Genomic DNA, 23,704 nt, shown 5'->3' with positions numbered 1-23,704 from the left:
AGGGTTTAACTAGAGCTGGTGAAATTTCAGCATTTTATTTTTTTTTTTCAAAGTTATAAGGAACTTACTTGTTCAGAATTTTTCTTTAAAAACACTACCCTTAAAGAAACCCTTCCCATTAAAAGGGTGAGGTCATTTCAATGCTACCCTTCAAAATAATCTGATTCTGTGATAAATTTGGAAAGGGTGAAGAAACTCTTCTGCATTGTCTTTCAGACTGTCGAGACCTGCCTTGGTGACAAATGTTCTCCATGGTGCAGGGGGACTGAGAGCAGGACTGTCAATTTTTAAGCATTCATCAGAGACACTCACTTCCCTCTTCTGAGCTTTTTACCTTGAAGTAAAAGCGCCATCACCACCTCAGATGAGGTGCCATTTCTCCCCTGACCAAGCGTCCATCCCCACCAGATGAGGGCTGGGAACCAGCTCCGTGCCAGCACCAGCTGATGGAAGGCTGAACTGTACTGTAAAGCTGTGGCCTGCATATGGGAAGTTTGTGCGTGGAACATAGTTTTAGTATTTCCCTTGGGGCTTAATTTACTCAACATCTTTAATAAACCGAAGACAAGTACAGTCTTGGACAGTAACAGTTTTCTGACTACAGGCAGGCCAGTGAGTCCAGTCCTTTCCCGACAACTTGGAAATCACACAGTGTTCGGAACTGCAAGGGTACAAAACACACCTGTGTTATCTATATGTACCGCTATACCCTCTGGGTGTGCTTGGCGTACCTGTCGAGTATACCGGCTTCTTTGAGGGCTTTTCAAGCCCTCAGAAACACGCACACACGCCCGGATGCGGTCTTCAGAGGGGAGTTGGCGGGCGGCGGCGCTGGGCAGGGCGGGGAAGGTGGTTACGCGGGACGGGGCTGCGGAGGAGGCCGGTCCCGCCCCCGCTGTGGCGGCTTCCCTCGCTGACAGGGCCGGGGCTCTCCCTGCCTCTCGCCACCCCCGTTTCACCAGCTCCTCTGAGCCGCGAAGGCCAACCCTTTCCCGGCCGGCGGTTAGGAAGAGGACGCTGCCGTCTCCTCCCCAGCGACCCGGCAGATTAACGCGAGGGACGGGACCGCCCGCCGGCGGCAGCTAAAGGGACACGGCCCCTGAGGCGCGCTGGGGCGGGGCGGGGCGGCCGCTCCCGCCACCGGCCACGGGACCCACCCTTGCAACCGCCGCGCTGAGGAAACCGGTGGCTGCTGCCCCGCCCCCCCCTCCCCGCGGCGCGCGGCGGCCCCGCCCCCCCGTGCGCGCAGGTGCGAGCAGCGCGGCCCCCGCCCCCCGCCAGGCAGAGCGAGAGGCGGCTCCGTGCGGGGCGGGCTGCGGGGCGCCGCCGCCGGCCGCTGATGTCACTGCTGCCCTCGGCGCTGCGGCGGGAGCTGCCGGGGTCGCCGCCGTCGTCCCTGGCCGCTGCGGCCGCCCCTCCGCGCCCGGCGGTGGGCGGGTAGGCGGCGGGAGCCCCGGGGGGCATGCGGCTGCCGCCCCTCCGCCCTGCGCCCGCCGGTGCCCGCGGGGCTGCGCCGTCCGCCGCGGCGGCCGGGCATGGTGGCGACTGATGCGGACGGTGCGTGCGTGAGTCACCGCGCCCCGCAGCCGGCCGGCCGGGCGGGCCGGCCTTTGTCTGCGCTGGGAGCATGTGGGTGAACCCCGAGGAGGTGCTGCTGGCCAACGCGCTGTGGGTGACGGAGCGGGCCAACCCCTACTTCATCCTCCAGAGGAGGAAGGGGCACGGCGGCGATGGCGGCGGCGGGGGCCTGGCGGGGTAAGGGCGGCGGCGGCCAGGGTCCCGGGAGGGAGGGGCGGGGCCGCCTACCGCGCCGTCTGCCTCCCGCAGCGGCTCCCCCGGGGCGGCCGGGCCGGATCGCGGCCCTCGGGCGGCGGCACCGCGTCGTGAGGCGAGAGGCTGCCTGCGGAGGGGGGGGGGGGCTGCCCGCTCCTCGGCCCCTTCCCGGGCAGCGTGGGGCCCGCACCGTGCCGGGGGCCCGTCCCTGCGGCGGCCGGGGGTGGCCGGGGGCTGGCAAGGCGCCATGAGGCGGCGGGGCCGGGGGCGCCGGTGCGGGCAGCGCGCTGCGGCTCCCTGAGGGTCTGCGGGCGATCGCCGGTGTGCGCCGCCTCCCTGTGTCGGGGTGTGACTTGCCCGGGTTCCCGGGGGTGCGTGTGGTGCCTTTTGGAGCCTCCAACACGTGTTCTTTAAAATAACAGCTGGTTGTAATGCACAAACGCCTGCTCTGAGGGCAGATTTACTTCAGCTTCTCCCTATTCTTCGGGATGTCCTTGCCGGGCGTGTTCCCTGAACGCTTTGTTTTCGGCTGCTGGCAACCGGAGACGCTTTTGTAGATGCTTGGGTCGTGTGCATCTTGGTCTCTGCAATACTGGGCATATACGGTTGTCGAGACTTCATCATTTTTAGGCAACGTATGTGCGGTTCTGTGAAATCAGAGATGCAGAACCCGATGCTGTTAGCACCGGTCCCTCTTGAATCGGCAGAAATAGTCCCACGGGTTCTCTGAAAAGCTGTGGTTTCTTCCTTACCGGCTTGCATTGCAGCTAGTTGTTCGGGCTAATCAAAATAAACATACAGCGTTCATCTATGTTTGGTTCAAGGTCCTGTGCGTATTTACCAGGAGATTAAGTGTTTCTTCAGCTTTTGAATGCTCTGTGGACCTGTAAACAATTTATAATCTAAACTAACGCACCACTGTTAAGTGTGTTTTCATGTGGGCTCTTGAGATCTTCAGTTTTCTTCATTGCTGTAGTTGATAAACCACCTCATTCTTGTGTGGAAAGTGGCCAGCAGCCACTCCACATTGGCTATAGATTTTTGATTTTTATTTTTAAATCTTTTGAATTACTGACAGTGTTGTCAGACCCATAAAAAGCATGTCTTGCCTCAAAAGTTCACCCCTGCTGTATTTACTGAGAAATTCTTTGCAGACTCTCCTTTCATGGATTACGCCCAGGCCTCTTGAGAGTTTATTCCTCTCTCTTGCTGTAGGTGGCCAGACAAGGCATTCTTTACCTGACTATGTTATCTTTGAATTGGAGATCATTTGAGATGCCCAGTCAATTTTCCAAACATTGCTCAGTTATTGGGGAAACTTTCTGAGAATTTGGGAGTTTCTCTTCAACCTGTTTCACAGTGTATGTATGTATAAGCCTTCTTGGAGTTGTATGTATAATAGGCCACTGTACAGATGGAAAGGTCACTTTTGAAGATTTAATCCTTGAGTGGGAGTAGGATTCATTAATGTGTACTCCTTTTTGGGTGAAGGTCAGAGAAGCTGGCAGTATTTGGTAGGAGTTCAGAATACAGAAATAGTTCTTTGTTTCTGCATTTTCTAGCCAGCCCCCCCCCCCCCCCCCCCCCCCCCCCGCATTTAAGTTTTTGTGCACGGTATCCATTATTTCAGTATGTGAATGCAGTCTGTATAGTGAATGTGATTTACAATGCAAAAGTTCTCTGTGCATTTTGATTTTGAAAACTGCTTTCCATATGGCGCTTATTAGTGTCTGTGCTTTGCCTGGAATTGCAGCTGCTATAGCATTGAGGTAGGAACAAGAAACAATGCAGTTTCTAGGGGGTTTGCTTGTTTGGGGAAGGGTTGGAAAAAAGATTCAGCTTTATTCAGTATGTTGCCAGAACCAGAACCAAACAAACACCAATTACTAGAGTGCAGAAAGTTATTAGTGCTGGCAACATTTAAAGGGCTGTATGGGAACTTATCAGACCTTGCCATTTTAGCACATGGGGTTTTGACACAGTGGTCAACAAAAGGTGTGAGAGGAAGAAAGAAAGGGATGTAGAGTGTCCAGGCTGCTCCCAGCTTGGTAGGCACAGTAATAAGTGGAACTTACGATTATTGGTTTTTAATGGAAATACTGGAATTTTAGACCCATTGTTCTAACAGCTGTAGTCTACTCATTGAGGGCCAAGGCAGGTGAAGGAAGCCAATGGATTCTTCTTGGTAGGTGAGATTGGTTAAAAGCAAGGTATTGTGGAACCTAGCTGATCCTGAGGGTTCAGAATAAACAAACTCGCTGAAACAGTCAACAGGGTTCATAATTTGCAATAATGATAGCATTTAGGATGATCCTGAGGAAGTTCCTGTAGATGATAACGATGGAGCTGTCATGACAGAGGTGGAGGTTGTCTGGTTGAAAGTGAAAAAACTACAAAAAGAACCTTTTGTGGTTTTTTGGTTTGGGTTTGTTGTGTTTTTTTTCCCTTACTTGCCCTTTCTGTAGTGACGTAATGCTGAAATTTGCTTAGATATAATCTAAAAAATTATCCACCCATGATTGTGGTACAAAATTTGGCCTGTTTGCTCTGTAGGAAACCAGATTATGTCCTTGAAGTTGATTATAAATATTGTATGCAAGATTTTTTCACTGTGGTGGCAGTGGTCTGAATTCATATATGCAAGAGAGGATGTAAATACAGCTGTCACTTTTTTTTGTTGTGATCTAATTTCTGCTGACTTTTACTCCCTCATTATTGACTTGAAGTAATTTTGTCTTAAATTGTAGACTGACATTTGACTTTCAAATTGATGAGACTATGGGCTTGATGGGAGATGGCTTCACTATGTAACTTAAGCAGTGGTTGGACAATGAGAAGTATTGATTCTCTGGTGTTGCCCTTAAATCTAGGTCAGCAAACTGATTGGGCTCCAGTGTAATGCCCTTCTCTCCACCTGCGAACATGTGAAACTTTGAAGAACTCTAGCTGAGGCTGCACTGTAATGTTGGTTGTATTGGCATGGCTGAAGTAAGAGAGGGAGTGCTTTCCCGTGGGTGAATGGGAATGAGGGAAGGCTGGGGACGAACCTCTTCAGGCAGCACTGTGGTTGGGTGCTGTGACACTGAAAATGTGGCTGAAGGCTGATGATCCGCCCTCAAAGTGGCTGCCAGGGTCTCTGTGCTACCTGTCCTCCATCACTTCCTTATTACCATGCTGTGGATGGAGGTTACCATCAGCAAAGCAAAAGCCAGAAGACTGGATCTTTTTTGGTCTTTTGTCATGTCTCAGTCTGAAAACAAGTTTAAAAGCCTTGGGAGCGAGTGAAAGTAATTCTCAGTGGCTTTATGTTGAAGCAGAAGAGCAGTACTCATGTTACCTCTTCTCCTGGATCCACCCCAAGCGCAGCAACACTTTGCAGGAAAAGGAGTATCGGTCACTTTGGGGGAAGGGGTGAAAAATCAGCCCTTTCTGCACCAATACTCTCCTCTTGGCCTTGATTTATGAACTGTTGAAGAGAAGACCCTCTTATTTAAATACTTATTTGGACATGGGACATGTTTTCCCACTTATTTTAATATTGGATTGTAACAAGTTAGAAGAAGAATAATGATCTTGTTATGTGTTAGGACAGTGCCTAATTAGTGAGTCGCTAGGAGTCACCTCTGCTAACAAGGTTTTTGATTAATAGTTTATTTAAGTGATACAGCTCTTCTACTGAGCAAAGTGGATCCATTTTTATACTGAATTGAGGCCTGGACTCTTTTAAGTGATTGTGTCTGTGTCAGTACCAGTCGCATCAATGTGACTTTCCTTTGTAAGCATGCCTTAATTGAAGGGTTGTTTGGTTTTTGTTTTCCTTTTTAACAAAAGAAAAATAGGAAGGACTTGTAGACTGGAATTTAAATTGATTTTCTTCGCTGTTCTGCAAACTCGCATTATCTTGCATCACTCTGTGATCTTCCAGGAGAAGACCAAAAAATGTACTTTTCTGCTTTAGAAGTATTTGATGGTTGGTGAACTTTCTCCATAACGAAAACTATTTCATGCCTTGCACATAATGCCATGCCTGTATTTTGCTTCTGCATGACCTTCACTGAGGAGTTTCACCTTCCTTTTATTCACCAATAGGGGGAAAAGTATTTTCTTTCCTCTTGTTTTCTCAAAAGTGCTGGATGTTTTTAACCCTTTCTTTCACACTTCGTCTGCTTCCTGCTTGTCAGCTTCCTTCCCTGGGCAGCCTGGTAGTTTGGCCTGTAGGAAATGCTCCCTTCTCCTGGGGGATCCAGCATGTTACACATCAGCCTGCATCAGCTGAAGCAGAGGCATTTGGAGCGGATATGAACCCAGATCTCTCCCATCGTTTGGGTACTGTACCCTGTGTGACTGTGTTCCTTTCATGGGTGTAAGGATCCTGAGCGTGTCATAAAGTTTATAAATAACTGAAAAGAGTCATGTTCTTTCTGTTAATAAGTGTATATGCATTCTGATGCAACAGACACTTTTAAAAAATCTCAAACTGCTTTCTGCTATGCTGTGGTGATGCTTGCCAAACTATTTTATTTGGAAACAATATTGCAAGGAATTAGTGCCACTGGTAGTTGACGGTAGAGCAATGTATTCACTGAGAGCTTGCAGGAAGAGAGGTTGGGGGTGTGTTATGATTAGCTTGTGGCTGCTGTGGTTCTTTTGGGCGTGGAGATGAAATTATAAGTAATTTTGTTTGAAGTGTTATTGTAAGATCTCTCTGAATGCCAAAGCAAATAAATTGTTCTTAGCTTGCAAGAACTTTTTTAGGAGTGAATTATTTTGCAGATAGGGTATTTATGCTTACAGCTGGGACAGCGCATGTGTGAAAGATTCAATATGAGTTTCTAAGTCTGTGAGATGTTGCCAAAGATGATTTAAATGCTTGAGCAGAAGAGAGCAGATGGAAATTTGCTGACTTCTGGTGATAAAAGACATTGATGAAGTACTATCTTACTCCCCAGATATTTTTGCAGAAGGGGTTGTCATGTAATTTCCATGCTGGAAAGGCAGAAAGGAGAGGTTCTGAGCTCAGCTGGCTGATGCAAGCCTTCAATGTCAAATCTGATAGAACACTGCCACAGTATTAAAAATTATGTCTCGGAACACTTTTCTGCAGCCTTGCTGGACAACACAATTAGTAGCCCTAATTTGGAGATAAGATTCTATCTTACTCGCAACCTCTTGATTCAGAGAGGTTGCTTGAAAGCCTTTTATACTTAAAATTTAGAAAAGCTTTTGGCCAGTATGTCGTCTGCCTGGTGAAGGGATGGTACCCGCTTTAACAAACTTGTCGCTTTCTGTCCTTGTTGACTCAAGAAGTTAGGTTTTTGCACATCAAACTTGGTCCACTTGAGTAGAAAGTATGTGCTTTCTGACACTTGAAATAGAGCATTTACCAAAATGCATGCACTTAGCAGAACTCACGTGAGTGGTCAGCCTGTCCATCAGCTTTCCATGTTCATTGTGGGCTTGTGGGGTGGAAGCCAGTCCCTTCCGCTCCGCTCTGTCATTAGGTGTTAGACCATATCTGCTCTGGTGCTGCTGAGCTTCTAGTTAGGCTCTGCTGTGGGGGTGTTTGCTTCTTCACGCCAGCAGATTTCCACTTCAAGAGGACAGGCAGATGTCTAGGGTTGAACTGCTGTTTGATTCTCCAGATTGACTCACCAGTCTTTCTGTTGAAGTCCCAGATGCTTTCATAGCGCTAAATTGGAAGGTGTCTCACTTCCTGCTTAATGCTTCTCTTGATCTCCGGTTCTTACAGGCAACGCACTGTTTGCACAGATACAGTGCCTGAGATGGTGCTTGGGGTAGCTCTGGTTTCTATGCTGTAATGCTTCTTGGTCAAAGATTTTCCTTGATGTTACCTCATCTTTTACACTTTGAGTAGTGGGAACCATAAAGGCTGAGCTGTCATTTACCTTTTTTGCTTTCTGACATAACATTATTGCTTGACACGTGGCATTCAGGGATGGCCTGTTGTTTCTACTGAGATCTCAGTTGGTATGAAACTCTGTTGGAAATGTCGTGCAGGATCACAATATAGTAAGCAATAAATGTCTAAGCCTCTCAGTAATTTTCTGCCATGTACCAGAGTTTGTGTTGCTTATGGGCTTTTTGGTATTACTCTGGTCCCACGCTGAAAGGCATAGAGAAAGTGTCACTTCTTCACATCAGTTTCCATATTTCCATCACTCCACTGTCCAGTAAGCATCCTTGTAAGAATATATCATATTTCACAAAGATTTGGGCCATTGACAGTTTCAGTTAAGAGTTCTGTAGAATTAAAAAAGGTTCTAGGAGATATGCCAGTATATATTCTGAAATGCTTTTGAAAAGTGATTAAAACATATGTATTGTCATATGATTTTTCTTCTGTAAATATTTGGTGTAGACAGAATCCGTTCAGCTTTCTCTGTTCTTCCCTAAGATTTGTGATCTCTATTTATCCTTCATAATATCACACTGTATTGCTTTTTCCTGTAATAGACAGGAGTTATTGCTGCCACTGACTTTGCGAAGTATGATGATACAAGGTGTATAAAGGACTGTAAGCTCTGATCACTAATCATACTACTGATGTCTGATCAATGTTGATATTTAGTAATCTACGTTTGCATTTTGCCTTTAAATCTGATGCTGAGGTGGGCTTAGGTTCTGGAGGACTTCTTCAAAATCTTTCCATTTGTTTTCTTTTCAAAAGGAAGTTTGTATTTTTTAGGCTTGATTTCTCATTGTTCTTTTTTTTTTTTCTCTCTTTTTTTCTGAAGATTCCAGGTAGGGGTGTATGAATTTCTACTACAGCAGCAGTTTTAGTTTCAGCTTGTAAATTCTTAATCTGTTCTCGATTATTTTTTTTTCCTCACAGTCCTGTCTTGTGCTTGCCCCCTGCGTTTTCCAGTATTTTATTAGCCAAAGTTCTTGAGATTTTTCTGTTCGGTGTTCCTTTCCCTGGTAAAGTGCCTCCTCTGATAGCTTATTGAAATCTGTTCTGTCTGCAGGTGTTCAGTTAGAACAGTTAGATTGTGAATGATTTTTTTCTGAAGATATTGGTTCTTTTCAGATTTAGCTTGTATTTGACTATGCTGTGCTCCAGGACTGTTCCTTAGTTCAAGCTGGATTTACTGTGCACGCTTCAGTTCTCAAATTGTACCATTGATTTTATTGGTTCAGCTTACAACTGTTTTTCTTAGTTTAGTGGTGGTGGTGGCTGTTGAGTTTTGGTTTATTTGGGTTGGTTTTTTTTCTTCAGTTGCTCATACATACTTGATTTGTTCTTTAATCTTACATAGTTTATCTGAATCTTATGTTGGTGCAGATGTAGCTGATTTAAATTCTGCTCTTGGATGAAATCTACTTAATTTGCTTATGCTACTTTGAGAGAATGAGATACTTAAAAAGAATTAGTTTTAAGTGAAATTCAGTGACTTCCCTGCTGTTGTGGTCAATGGTACTTGATCATGCTTTTCTTAAGTATTGCATTTGGTTGTGGTGTTTTGGGGTTTTTTTTACAAATTTATGAGTAAATATTTGTATCATATTGAACCTTTGTATCATACCATAACCTTTGTTAACTCCATCTGTATTCTTCTCACTGTTTCTCCATCACTTCATGTAGTCTGGTGTGATTGACATGTAGTATAAAATTTATTCAGGCGTGTAAGATTGTTTGAGGTTTTATCCAAATATCAATTTCCTCTGTGTTGTAAGCCTTCACATACCTGTATGTGAAGCATATGTCTAGCATGTACTGTCAGTTCTCATCTTTCTACTCAGCCTTTTACTTCCACTAGGTTTTTGTTTCAGGTTAAGGGTAGTAGGTTTGTTTCTAGGAACTTACTGTTTGGATGTATTATTGTGTGAGTTTCTGTACCTGGACGTTTCGTCATCTGCAAACTGGGCCTCAATGGAAGTAAAGGCAGTTCTGCTGCTGTGTGTGTATATATCTATATGTAGCAACAGATAGATAGATATATAATGCACATTCTGGTTTCCTTTCTATTGAAGAGAAAACCGGTTTTACAAGCTTGAAATATTTTAAGTACTGCTTAGTAGATAACACTGACAAATGTGGCTACATCTTCAAGTGATTAGGGCCCTTCAGCTTAGCAGACATAACAGAAAGTTCTAAAAGCTGGAAGTCTAAACCCAGTCAGATTTAGGTTTGAGTTTTTTACAGGGATGGTGATGAGTTGTTTGAACACCTTGACAAGTACTGTGGTAGACGCTTAATTGCTGATCACTTCTAAATTAAGATATTTGAAAGACAGTCTAATTCAATCACAATTGTTAAACTTGAAGGACGGATGAAAGCTTTATCATTTGTAACCGCTGCATCCTGCAGAAGTCAAGCCATAGATCATCACACTGCCCCTTCCTGAGCTTTTTTTAAAGATTAGTGGTTTGGGTTTTCAGTCTTCTCTTGTTTGTATTCATCAGCCTGAAGACAGAAAAAGCAAGTACTGGTTTTGCTGCTTTTCTTGCTAAATGTCAGTAGGGTGACAGTACTTCCTCAAAGTCAGTTTCACTGAAGGTCTCTGAAAACTCATGTGCAAAGGAAATGGTGGCTGGGCAAATCAATGCTCTGGAAAGCTGGATCGGTAGAAAGAGAGCAACAAAGGCAGGCACTGGGGAAGATTTAACAAATCTTAGGCCTTAATTTCAGAGGAAGAATTTGTTTTTCTAGATACCATATGACATGTCCTTATAAGCCAATGCTGTATAACCCACATGGGAAGGCAGTTATCAAATAAGTATTTAGATGTTATTTAGCTTTTGTCTGTATGAATGAACACCTATAAACCAAAACTGTATAACCCTTCATGAAGTTCCAAGGGTGGTGCTCACAATGAAGATGTGATTTTCATACTTTTGTGGATACTGTTGCCAGGATTGGAAGTTTAACATTGTAATTATTTTTGAGTGGTATATAACATTTACCATTCATTTAGGCTCTCCCATGAAATTAAATCAAATAAATTGACCCTAGCCTTTAAAATTATTTGTCCACAGTATTGCCCATGCAGTTCGTATTGTTGCTGTAGGTTGGGTTTTGACGTACAATTAATGGGATGACCTCATCCTGTAATAACAAATGAGAGAAGTAATCACATGGACTGCCTTGAGAAAGAATGGAAGAGTAATGATTCATTACAGTTACCAGGAAAAACAATAGTTTGTACTGTACGCTTCAGCTATGTGTTGTTATGAGTTATTGTTTTGATAGTCCAGGAAGTAACGCTTAAACTTCAGGAAGAGTTTATTCTTTGTCCAGGAAATCAATATAAAACTGAATGCTCAGCGTGCAAATATGACTTAAGTCGACCCTATTGATTGAGACTTTCTCAGAATCAGCTGACATCTACAGTCCAAATAGGTCCCTTGGATGTTTCAGGTTTGTGACTGGAGGTCATTATTATGTGTCCATCTTTAGTGGAAAGAGAAGGGGCCATCAGCACACTTTAAATGTTGGAAACAGTTTAAGCAGTAAGTGTTTCATTCAGTGTTGGAATGTCACAATGCCTGTTTTGAAAAATTCTTACTAATGACACATGTGACACTGCAAGTTTTCCTGGTTGCGGTGTTGAATTCAGACACAAATAGGCTGCTGGCATCTGTGGGACTCTCCAAATGAGAGCTCATGAGCATGACTCTGAGAGTCACAGTCTGACCCGTATTAAATCTTAGCTCTTTTAGAGGGTATATTTCTGTATTTGCTGTACATGCTAAAAAGATGTATGCTGTTTTTTTAGGCACTTTTAAGATAAAAATCTCTTACAACAGGTATCTTGAGAGACTGTCAGGCTGTAGGTTATATTAGCGTGGAACTTGGAGAAGGATGCAGCAGGGCAGGGCTCTGCTCTCAGGAGCCAGGTGAATAACACGTTTGTCATTTGGCAAACTGGAGGAGGGGAAGGTTACCCTGGGTGGCAGTATCAGGGACAACAGTGGCACCAGCTGTGGGGGTGCCCTTCCAGCTCTAGGCGAAGCTTTGATGCAAGTTGTGGGTGACACTGAAGAATGGATGTACCACAGGTCAGTGCTGCGTGCTGAAATCACCTAGAGTCTGAGGACTGCATGGTTAAAGCTCAATGGGAAGTGTCACTGATACTATCCCGATCTTTTTGATAGCGTTTGCTGTGCCACAGCACCATGGCTGCTGGTAATTTTTAAGGTCTGAAGTGTCTATATTTATTATAATTCATAAACAGTAAATAAATTGGCTTTGGTGTTTTAATAAAGTGCGCTAGAGGCAATATATCATACAGCTCTTTACTCTTGAATACGTAATCCAATGTAGTTTGAGAACCCTGTGTATTTTAGCAGGTAAACCACTACAGGCTCATGTACATAATCATAAGATTGCTGTCAAGGGGACTGTAGAAAGGTGATAAAAGACTACTTGATCTTTGTGTGTGTTTTATTTAAATCAAAGCGTGAATTTTTGTGAAAGAGAGTTGCTGTTTTTCAATGAGAAAATCCTTTTCTAATAAAAATATTGTTCACGTTTAAGGTGTCTAAACTTGCTTTTCCTTTAAAAACACCAGTAATTGGTGTTTTTCAAAGAAACTTGCAAATTCTTAGGAAAGATAAAAAAATAATCACTGGTTATATTGTAAAAGAAAGAAATGAAAGAGGGAAAAATATTCCTGCAGCAAAGATCTGTGCCACAGATAACCAAATAGCTGAAAGTATTGTGCCTTATTACAGGTGTTCAAGTCCATGTACCTGTAGTGTGTGTGTTTTCAGTGATGGTAACTTAAAACGTAGTAAGTTGATTCTACTGCAGGTCATCCCTTGATTCCATTACTGTACGTGACAGTTTGTAATTGGTCTGGACTGTAAGCCAACCGAAATGGTGGTCTCCAAAGAGCAGAGAGTGCTGCGGTGCTTCAAAGAGTCTTAACTGGCTGAATCAGTTGGCTTGGTTTTCAAATCAAGATGACCATCCTTCTGGAAAATATCCTTTGGTCAGATACAAATAATTTGACTTAAAGGGAGCCTGTCTTGTGCAGGACGTCAGGCTTCATGTGATCATAATCCCTCCTAGCAAAAACCAGTTTGGAAAATTGACTGCTGGTGTAAGGATACAAGTACAGTACATCATTATTGAAAGCATGAATACAGACTACTCATCTGTACACTTCATGCAGTGGCTATAGGCTCCCCCTCCAGCTTACGGAACGTGAGGCACAGTGGTCAGATAAGTAAAAAGTAGTATGAGTTCTTCCTTCAGCATAAATTGCATCAGGTAACTGAACCCCTTTCCAGTAATACACTCTAATGCACTGTATGTCCTTCCAGAAACGTAAGAGCAGTTGCCGAGGCCCCCTAGCCAGTTGTGGCTTTGTATTCCCTGGTTTCAGATGCTACATTTCACTGCTTTTCCTCTGCTAATACCTGTATTTTACAGGAAAGAAAGAAAACACTGAACAATTTTCTGGACCTTTGCTTTAGAACCCAAGTTTGCAAAAGAGCAGGCTGACTATTCGAAAAGTTGTATCAAAATGAAGGCGTTATCGCTCCCTTTTCCCCTCCTGCCCCCTCATACAGGTATGGTCACTCTAGACATTTGGCACGTGTGTGTGATGGGATTGTTCCTTGATACAAGGTTACTTGTGCTTGGGTGCCTTCAGGATCAGGGTTGTCATCAGTTAGCCTGATGCTAATCCCACAAACTTGAACACATGCTTTAAACCTTTGCTCATGAAAACTGCTTGCTTGAACAAGGACTTGCAGATTTAGTATTCATACATTGAGAATTCTTTCCCTTCTTTCACTATGTAGGCAGAAACCTGATGAAATAATGGGGAGAAAAACTGAAATTGGTATATAGTCACATGATTTGAAGCCTGAATAATTCACTGGATCTTGCCCAAGGACCAGTCTAATCTAAGAAATATGATTTTGTTGCCCATGGAAACTTCCTATGGAAACTTTTGGTTATGTTTTTCTTAATCATGTCTGAAAAAGTACTTGCTAGATGAAGAATTAATGAATATTAAAATAATATTTTTTAAAAATTTTATTATGAACACTTCATATAAAAATCCCTCAGAGAGGTTATCAGTCTGAACTGCTGCGATTTCATTCTGGTTGCATCACATGTCTGCATTAGAGAAAAAAAACACACACACACACCCCCCCCCCAAAAAAAAAAAAAAAACCCCAAACAAAAAAAAACAACCAAAAAAAAAACCCCAAACCACTGACCTGCAATGCAAAATGGAACAGTTCCTGAAGGACAGCGATCAGGGCTAGCTGCATGATTGAAAGAGTAAATATTAATTGACTTTTAATGTATATAAGAACACATGAATCACTTTTTACATATCACATATATCATCTATCAAAACAGCTATTTTGTGATAGAAGTAATATTTTACTGATAAACTGTCTGTTGCAATTATCTTGGTAAGCTAGACTTTTTGAATTTCCATGGGGTCTTCTGGAGTTCTCTGAGTTGTCTTCCTTTAACCCCACTGCATGGGTATTTCTACAACCTGTTTGCATTGTGAGAAGACACTGGGCAACTCCTACTTACTGCACCAGTGGAAAGTATTCTTTCTTTTCTTTTCTTTCCCTTACCGACCTCCCATTTGTTGTTTCAGTGCTGGCTAGTCTCTTCTGATTTTGTTTGGGGTTTTTTTTTTTTTCTTCAATATTCTCCACATTCCTTTAATATACTGCTCTATCTTACATTGTTCCTATTTGGTGGCACAGGGGGATGTTTCTCTCCCATCTCCCATATCTCAGGGAGAAGGTAGGATGGGAAGCTCCTCATAGCCTGATGTCAGCCCAAGTTGGTAGGTTTGTTCTGTCGCCCTGACCTTAACCTGTGTATCCCATTTTTTACAGCTGCGGTGTCCTCCTAGAGCTGGTGGCAGAGTTGGTTGGCAGGACCACCCACACACCAACAGATTTGGAAATATAGCAGAAGGAGAGTAACAAGCATATTTTTACAGAGTGCAGGGACTTAACAGTATTTGTACCTCACAGAAGATTACATTTGGCCAGCGTACAAGTTTGTTTAGATATTGTGTCATGCCTAGTGCATATTTAGTACTGTCAGTAGACATGTGAGGCTGCAAAGCGTGAAGAATCTTTGGCATAAGCTCTGCTACATGCTTGCAGCAAGCCCAGGTGATGAACCAGTGTAGTGTCTGGCTTGGTCTGCACTCCGGTTGAGCAGTACTTGAGCTTGCTAGCAGCTTTAAGCGTCTGAGAATCTTTGCCTGTGATTGAAGCACACATGTGCTTTCTGGACCAAGGCCATGCTGGTTTTGTGAAGCTAGAGTGGAGAGTATTTTTAACAGAAAAAAAAGATGTTTAAAGGAACATTATAACCTACTTCAGTCTCCTGAGTTTGAAAGGAGTCAAGCTGTATCTAGGAAGTCTGATGGAGGATTGATCAGAGGCAGCTTGTCCGTGTACACCAGTATTCAAAATGCATGAGGTGTGGGGGTTTAAGGTGGCAGTAGGAACAACTAAAGCTAGTCAGACTAATGAACACTGGGATATCTTACATTGATATTTTGTGTTCGTATCCTGGTATCAGTAGATAGCTCTGTAATGTTATCAATCTGATGTTGTGTTCAGCCTTGTTTCCCATGTATTTCAGATTTCTTGGATTAAAAAGTGGTGGATATTAATGCATCAGGCAGGAAGAGATTACGTTTGATCTGGCCTGCGAAGATCTGTATAAAATAAAGTGCAAATAAAAAACATAGAATGGGGGGGAAACCACTGATAGGTGGGGTATTTCCAAATACTAGTTTCAGTTTGGATTTAAGGGATCTACTGAGATGGAAAACAGGTAGTGCTTTTATATATTTGTGATGCATAAAGCAAATCTGAAAGAAGAGCAGTGAGAGAAGCAGTCTTCTATTCCAGTTATGACAGTGCAGAATGAGGAACTAATAAAACTATGACAGTAAAAGATGAAAACAGCCACTTGAAAGGAGAAGACAATTTTAACAGGAGTGTTTTAGAATGGGTTTTTTTGTGTGTTTGTTTATTTTATCTCTTACACCAAACCCCTGATTTCTACCCCAGTAAATATTTGTGGGGGAAGAAAACCTTTGAAAGTTCATCCATCTATTTTCAATATGTGAATTTGCTGAGAACTTCAACATGACAATTTGTGTCTGACATCTCTGCAGGGAAGTTGAAAATTCTTTGTGGAGATGAAAAGGGGGAAAACTTTTACATCTTTTAAAAATAAATAGGGCTTCCTGTGGGGAGAGGGTTTGGGGGGGTTAAAGTTTTGTGTGTGATTTCTTATAAAAATAGGATCTAGAGTTTGTGGAGGTATAGTTAGGGATTATTGGTAGCATTTGGTATGCAACTGTTGATGGCTCCCTCAGTAGCAAAGAATTTTCAAAGCTACTTCGGGAAAACAGTATGGCTTTGTTTTTCATCAGTATCCTTTTAGCTGGAAAACAGCTTGACTGTTAGGCATTTTGATTCTTTCTACCCTAGAGAATCAGACCATTAAGTAGCATAATTATTTTTGCTTCAAGTCTTAGTTTTTCCTAGCTGACTTTTGAGTTTTGAACCCTTTTAGAGTGTATTGTCTGGGGCTTTTTGTTGGTGTTGCGGTGGTGGGGTTTTTTGTTGTTATTGTTGGGTTTTGGTTTGGTTATTTTTTTCCCAGGGCTCCAACACGAAACAGGAAAAAGCTAAATAACTTTCAAATGTGGTTTTATAAAACAGCTACCTTCTGCTTTGCTTCAATTCATCTGCCTTTATCAATGCTGGAATCAATGTATATTTAAGAGTTGAAGTCTTGTTGAAACCAAAGACTTTTTCCCTGTTGAGTCACTTTCCCTCTTCACAACATGAGGCAGTAAGTGTGAGGATGAATACATAGGTCTGCATTTTGCTGTGAAGGGTGAAATGGAAGAGGAGGAGGGGGGACAGATGACTGTGGAGCCCTTTCCTGTGGGATCTTGGATGATCTATCGTTGTGTATTTATCAGAATTTCCTGTTCCATAGGTCTCCTTGTGGGTACTCTTGATGTTGTCTTGGACTCCAGTGCCAGAGTGGCACCATATCGAATCCTCTACCAAGCACCAGACTCCTTGGTCTATTGGACTATCGCCTGTGGTAAGAACAAACATACTGACATGTGGATTTTTTTATTCTTCCTGGACACTGTTCCACATAACTAATAGAGCATCCTGCCTACTGAGCACGGTCATTTCAGGACAAATAAATGGGGCAGGATGAAAACCTGCTCTAGTGGTTAAACTAAGAAGCTCCAGAGGTTCTAATATTCAGACCTTGAATGCCAGCATGTGTGAGTGTGTTATGCACAATGACTGAGTAAATCCCATGCTTCATCTCCCAAAGATGTTCCCAGACAAGCAGTCTAGTATCCATCCCTCTTCCTTGCATGCTCTTCTCCATGCCCATGGCTCTTCCCTACAGTACTTTTAAAGCACAGCATTCCTGGGTGATGGAGTATCTCTAAAGAGTATGGTAGGAGGAGCACCTGGGTCATAGCCCCCAAATGACCCAGACGGGGCATCTGGCTTGCCTTGAAATGGAAACTTGCAACCCCAGGTCTCACCTGAGTACTGAATATTGGTATGGCATTTCCTAGATAGTGAGCTCAGTCTCCTTCAGGATAAATGCCATCTAGATCCCAGGGCTGCCCAACTCCTGAACGTTTATTTCAGGCAGTGTGTTGTCCTTCTAAATATGATGTACTCAGAAATTCAGTAAGATGGTAGCTAGGTTAGAGTTAAATACAGATGAGTATGTTCTTACCTAGATGCAACAACTCTGAAAAGTTTTGGTCTTCGTGGCTCAAACTTTGACAGATATAACTGTAAGACTGTTTCTTCTGTCATTATAGTAGTTGGTGAAATCAATGCAGTTACTTTGGTACATTAAATAGGATTTTTGCATGCATCAGATGGTGTAAATACTAAATGCTTATTTCTGTGGTCAGATACCCATTGCAAGTAGCATGAAACAGTATGCTGGTTGTGTTTGCTGGCTCTGAAAATTGTGTCTGAAGCTGAATGCAGAAGGTTGAGGTTATTTAGCTTTAATTGGGCAAGCTTGTAAGGTCAGATCCTCAGTATGATAGTATTGCTTTTCAGTCTTAGCAGATGGAAACTTGTGAATGCAACTCTTTTAGCTCTAAAGTTTCAAACACTGTTTTAGGCAGCAGCCAGAACTCTGTTCGTTTGAAAGAAAATTGAGGAAGAGGACAAATGAGAAGTGCATACATGCCTGTCATCTCTTTAGTAGACTGGTGACTTCCAGCACTCCCAACGCTCCCTGGCATTCAAAAATACTAGTTAATGAAGCTGTGGACTACTTCTGGCCTAAGAGTGCCCTCTCATCTGCCCATTCTCCCAGTAAAATTTGACATTTAGATTATTTGGATGACTTTTCCTCCAGACGAATCTCTCTTGCGAAGGGAAGAGGAGAAGGAATGGATGAAGGTTTGCCATAGATCGAATAATCTTAGCAGTTCAAAGCAGGCTCTGTTCTTATAAGCATATGATTTATGTGTCTGACAAAGGTGATATCAAAGCTCTGTCATGTTCTGAATTGAATAGAAAATTTTTTAATAGCTCATCTTAGCAGAACTATTTCTTGCTACTTTCGGTGCTATCAGACCTGAAAGAAGGCATCAATTTAAACAGCTGCTTTTCCCTCTACACCTATTAGTATCAACTCACTGAAGATTTAAAAAAATTGTGTAATGCAATTTGCCTTTAGCAACGGCTAATAGTAAAAACAGATACGAATGAAATTGTCAGTATTATGAAGGTTGTTTCCAAATCTTCATTTAACTGCTTGCTTTTTACTGTCAGCTACCCTACTGTAACCATAAGTAGTGGGACCTTGGATATCAGCTTTCCATGCATCTCAGTCATGAGAAGGAATGGTGGAAGTACTTGCCAGTATGTTTATTTACACTATTTGTGCACAAGCAGAGGTGGTTTGAAGTACACGTACAATAACTTTTTCCTTTCATCCAAAGATAAGTGCACAGCAATTAGTAAGCATTTCTGTCCCATAAACTTGAAAGGGAGCAACTGAGGGCACAAATTTTCTTGCTATTTGCAGACTTCCTTCCAAAGAAGATAATGTATCACAAAGCTCTTGATAAAAGTGTTTCTTGAAAGACACTGTGCAGATATCCAGAAATGAATTTTTAAGACTTTGGAAATAGGCCTTGTGACTTGAAGTGCATTTGCAGTTTTTTTGCATGACACCTGTAGATAATTGCTATTATTTTATACCTGCTATGTGTGTTCTCAGATAACAAAGGACACAAAATTGAAGTCAGATGAGTTATGGCCTCAGAATAAACAAATGCAGAAATTTATACTGCTGCTGAACTATGAAGGTTTTGTTTCTCTTCTGTGACAAATATTGCAGGTTTTATTACATTTAAGCTAGTTTTAATAAATGTGATCTTCAGTTACAAATCTTAACCCTAACTGAAATTGCTAAAGTAGTTAATGTATATATCTGTGCTTCCATTTTGTGAAGCGTTTCTTGAATTTTTTGGTCTCCTAATATCTAGCTGGTAGGTTGGCTTAGTTATTTTTGTTAGATTGTGAGACCACACTAGCTTAGTCTCATCACCTGAGGGGAATAGTGTGGGTCTTAGAGGAAGGTAAAATTTTACAGAGAACAAATTATTTATCTATGCAACCTTGAAGCTGAGCAGCCCAGTGTTGCCTAAGGCTCTGTGCTGTGGTTATTTTAATGAATTTGCAACTAAAGCAATTCCTTCTGAACTGATAAGGGGTGTTACAATTATACAGGTTACTAAGGGATTTGGCTGCCTGATTTGTCCTACATTGTACAGCTGTCCCTCCCTGTTCCCTAGGGGTAGACTGCTGGTTATTTGGTGCTTGTAATCTCTTAGTTTTACAGAAATGTTTCATATTGTCCTCTGCCTTCCATAGAGCAATAATCTCTGTCTTCAGTAAGTAGCTATACGGAGTGACATGAAGAAATGTGATTGTTTCCTGGATCGTTCATGCTGCATGACATTAGGTCTTGTTCTGTACAAGACTATTCAGAGGGTAAAAAACGATCCAAGGGGTTTTGGTTGCTCTAAAATGACTTAAGTTATGTTTAGACCCCAGATTTGTTTATAAATAATTTTGAATGTGAATTTTCTTGAGTATTAACTCTACTGACCTAGGCTGTATGAGAATGCTAGCAGGTAGATCTGAGGCTTTCTAGCTTTGTAATGGAGGCTGGTCAAGAGCTCTTTCTCCAGTGCAGAGTTGCGTTGAAGATGTTCTGGGTTAGAGTTGTCTATTGAACTATACTGGAAAGATGTTCTTGGTAACTTTTCAAGATCAGTTTTAAGCATATTAATTTTCTAATGGTCTAAGAATCCAAACTGTTGTATGTCATCAGCTTTGCATATTGCAATAGCCCTTCTGTGTCCCATGTCAGTGTCCATCCCCAATCTGCTAGTGCTCAATTTAGGGGGAAGAATGATGACATATGTAATTTCAGTTTGGAAATGAACAACTTTTTTAGATCGTTCTCCACCTGTAAAATCAGTCATTCTTACTGTGGCTTTGTGTGTTTATCAGGTCTAGAACCGTTGCTGTAGGGGTTTTGTGGTAATGGTAATTATATGTATTTCCATAGAAGTTTCTAAATCTGTATTTTACAGATAAAAAAATGAATTATGGATTATTTTAAAGCACCAACACTGAAATTTTATTACATGCCTCGTAAAAGGTTTTCACAAAAGCCCATGAGCTTTGGTTAACAAAGCTACAAGCTTTTGTTAGAATGCTGTTGAGTTTACTAGCTGTAGCTATTTTCTCCCCCCTTTCTGCACAAACTGAGGTTTTGCCAGTCCACTCCTGAGCCTGCAAGAACAATTTTAGGCTCTCTGAAGTGTTACAGGTTCTGTTGCAGTGCATTCTGTTAATGGCAGCAGTTCAGGCTGACAGATAAACGTCTCGGGTAAGTATCTACTTGGAGGAAAAGACCAGATGTGACAGTCTCATCATACGTCTCAAGTTAAGCCATTCCTGTTCCTCAAGCACTGACTGAAACAATACTGAGATTATACTTCTGAATGTGTTTGAAAGCATGTTTATATGACTTCTTAATTTTCTTCTTAGTCCTGAACTTGGTCACGTTCCCTCTGTACCTTCACCTCGTAGCTTGGACAAACCAACCCAGATGGTAGAAACCTAACCTTGACACCCAGAGACGTTCCCGTGTTGCTCATGCTGTTACTTCATCCCACCTGCCAGGCAATTGGCCCTTCTCATCCTCTCTCCAGCACCATGCATCCTTCCTCCTTCCAGCTTTTCCTGTCTAGACCTCCCTTAGCTCTCAGCTTCTGTTTAACACATTTATTACTTTCCTCCATGAAGGCCAAGGAGAATAGCTTGGTCTGCCAGGGATGCTGGCCAGCACTACACGGTTTCAGACATGGAGCATACCATAAGCTGAGCGTACCACTTAGAGGAAGGGAAGGAGTGATTAGTAGCCTACTCTACGCATTGCAGCCGTTTTGCCTTTTATTTCCTGCCACTCTTGAGGGTCTGTATTCCAACGTGCAGCGTTAAATGTTTTTTCCCTTCCCTGAGAGTTAGAGGTATTGCTTGATTTACCTAAAAGGCCAATGATGGCACAGCGGAGAACGCTTCTAATATGCAAGACAGGCAAAGAATTGCCAGTAACAGAGTTAAAATAGACGTGTAGTGTAAAGCGTTGCCGGAAAAGTGGTTTTTAATCCTGAGTGAACAAAGCAAAGAGAAAGATGACTGTGATGTTAAATTGATGAGAACTGTGTTGCGGGTTTTGGCCTGATTGCATGATCTGCTGTAGATGAGACTGGGAGAGTAAACAGTAACATAGTGGAGAGAAACAGCAACAGAAACAATGAGGTGGTTTGTTACAGGTTGAGAATAATCAACCAAAGCTGCTTAATAAGGAAGGATGAAAAATAATTTATGAACCGCAAACAAGAAATAGACAGCTTTAAGAAATAGTTCATCATAATAGTGTCTGCCCTGCTTGTCACTGCTGTTCAAGAGACGAGGAATTTTTCTGATGATAGTCTAGTTTTATATACATAGCTCATGTATTTCATCATTGCTTTTGACAGCAGTGTAAAAGCCAGGAAGAAATTAGTCTTCAGACCACCTCCTGAGTTCCAGAAAATTCTGGTTGCATCCAGTAGTTTTAAGGAGAAGCACCAGTGGAAATCACTTGTGGTTCTGAAATATTGGTTACATATGCAAGCTGTTCTGCAACATGATTTATGTATCCATACTACAGCTAGAGTTGTTAAATTCCCATGGAAGTTGCACAGAATTTTGCATTCTGTTGCTTTCATTGGAGTTGTGTAAAGCTCTTACCGTATTCTGTAGAAAGAATATTTTCCCCCATCGTTTGTAGCTGAACAATAAGGAAAACGACTGTTTGGTATGTGTTTGAGATTGTTGCATTGAATTCTTCTGCAAACCATGGAAACGCTTACGCACAGGCATGTGACAATTTGTGCCTGTAGTGGAGCTGAAGCCGGTATTAGCAACAGCTTGCAATTCAGCCTTTTTCTAATGGTGGCTTCACATGAGCCCCTTCGCTTGGTTGGGGTCTGTAGGCATTAGTTAGCAGGTAGGTACATTTATTTGCTAGTTCTGAGTAAAATGAGCCAAATCTGGTTTGATGAAAAGTACTGATGCTGTTTCGTGCCTGGATTGGGGTACTTCTAATCAAGCTTCAGGTACAGGTGTTCCTGTGTGAACATGTAATGTTTGTTTTCTGAAAATGTGTTCAGTGGCCCGGTAATTCCCTCAACATCCTTTTTGGGGGGGGAACAATTTTTTGTGAGTGCTTGAATTATCCTTGCTTCAAAGTGGGCACAGAGATTCTGAAAAGCACCAGCAACTTTGTTCTGCAAGATGTTGAGAATGGGGTCAAAATGGAAGTTGTATTTATTACAATCAATCTCAAGTAAAATAGAATCAAAAAATTTGCATATCTAAACTCGAGTTCGTACAAGAAGCTTTTTTATTGCTTTTCTGTTTCACTTTACAGACTGCATGTATGCTGATTCCTCAGTATCAAAGATATGTCACTTGAGCCCTTTTAATCTCCTAAGCAAACTAGGGTCATCAAAGCTTGGTTTATTTTTTCATCATTAAAAGTAACCACCTCTGACAACCCTCTTCCCCTGAAAAGATACAGCTTTCTTAAAGGTCTTTCAGCACTGTTCTTTTGAGGAGGAGACATTGTAATAGGCTTGTCAGGAAAATGATCCTTTTCAGCTTTTACTCTCAGAATTTTATAATTGTTTCATAATTTATAAATATATGTAATGGTGAAGAATTAGGGAACAATGGTGGAATATATAGCTGTCGGGTATTTTTGTCAGTTCCTATCAGATGCAGGTAATACCTTTGCTAACTCTTTAATGTGACGTTGGGCAGCTTGGTGTCGTTATTGTTAGAATTCTAAGTGAGGGGATTCTTGTTCATGATACTGACATAAGTAGCTTGTGCTTCTCACAGAATAATCTTGAAGTTTGCTACCTATTTATTATGAAATCAAAGACTATGGGAGAAAATTTTGGAATTTCCAGGGACACAGCACCTGGTGAAATATTGCATCTCCAGTTACTGGCGAGTCTTATTAGTCTTTTGCTCATTATTAAGAGGACATTGACATGAATTATTTATTTTGTGACTTTTGGGGTGTTTTTTTTATATACAGGTTGCTCAAGGAAGGAAATCACTGAACACTGGGAATGGCTTGAACAGAATTTGTTGCAAACTCTTTCAATCTTTGAAAATGAGAATGACATAAATACATTTGTCAGAGGAAAAATACAGGTAGTTAAATATGTTATTATTAATGTTGTTAATGATAAATGTGACTGTGAAAGGAAAACTGATGTGAATTCTAAACAAGTTTGACCTGATA

General features: G+C 42.1%; 1 protein-coding gene across 3 annotated transcripts in view; it reads left to right on the top strand.

Moving 5' to 3' along the window:
• Positions 1–1,249: 1,249 nt before the first annotated feature.
• Positions 1,250–23,704, top strand: part of TBC1D9 (TBC1 domain family member 9) — a 55,249-nt gene continuing 32,794 nt past the window's right edge. For all 3 annotated transcript variants that reach the window (XM_055797410.1, XM_055797409.1, XM_055797408.1), the window contains exons 1-3: positions 1,250–1,755; positions 16,758–16,867; positions 23,495–23,613. In XM_055797410.1, coding sequence (XP_055653385.1) covers positions 1,628–1,755; positions 16,758–16,867; positions 23,495–23,613 — 357 coding nt within the window. In that variant the 5' untranslated portion in view covers positions 1,250–1,627. The remainder of the gene's footprint in view (positions 1,756–16,757; positions 16,868–23,494; positions 23,614–23,704) is intronic.

The sequence above is a fragment of the Falco peregrinus genome, chromosome 2, assembly GCF_023634155.1.
Source record: "Falco peregrinus isolate bFalPer1 chromosome 2, bFalPer1.pri, whole genome shotgun sequence".
Taxonomy (NCBI): Eukaryota; Metazoa; Chordata; class Aves; order Falconiformes; family Falconidae; genus Falco; species Falco peregrinus.
This window is presented reverse-complemented; position numbering and strand designations above follow the sequence as displayed.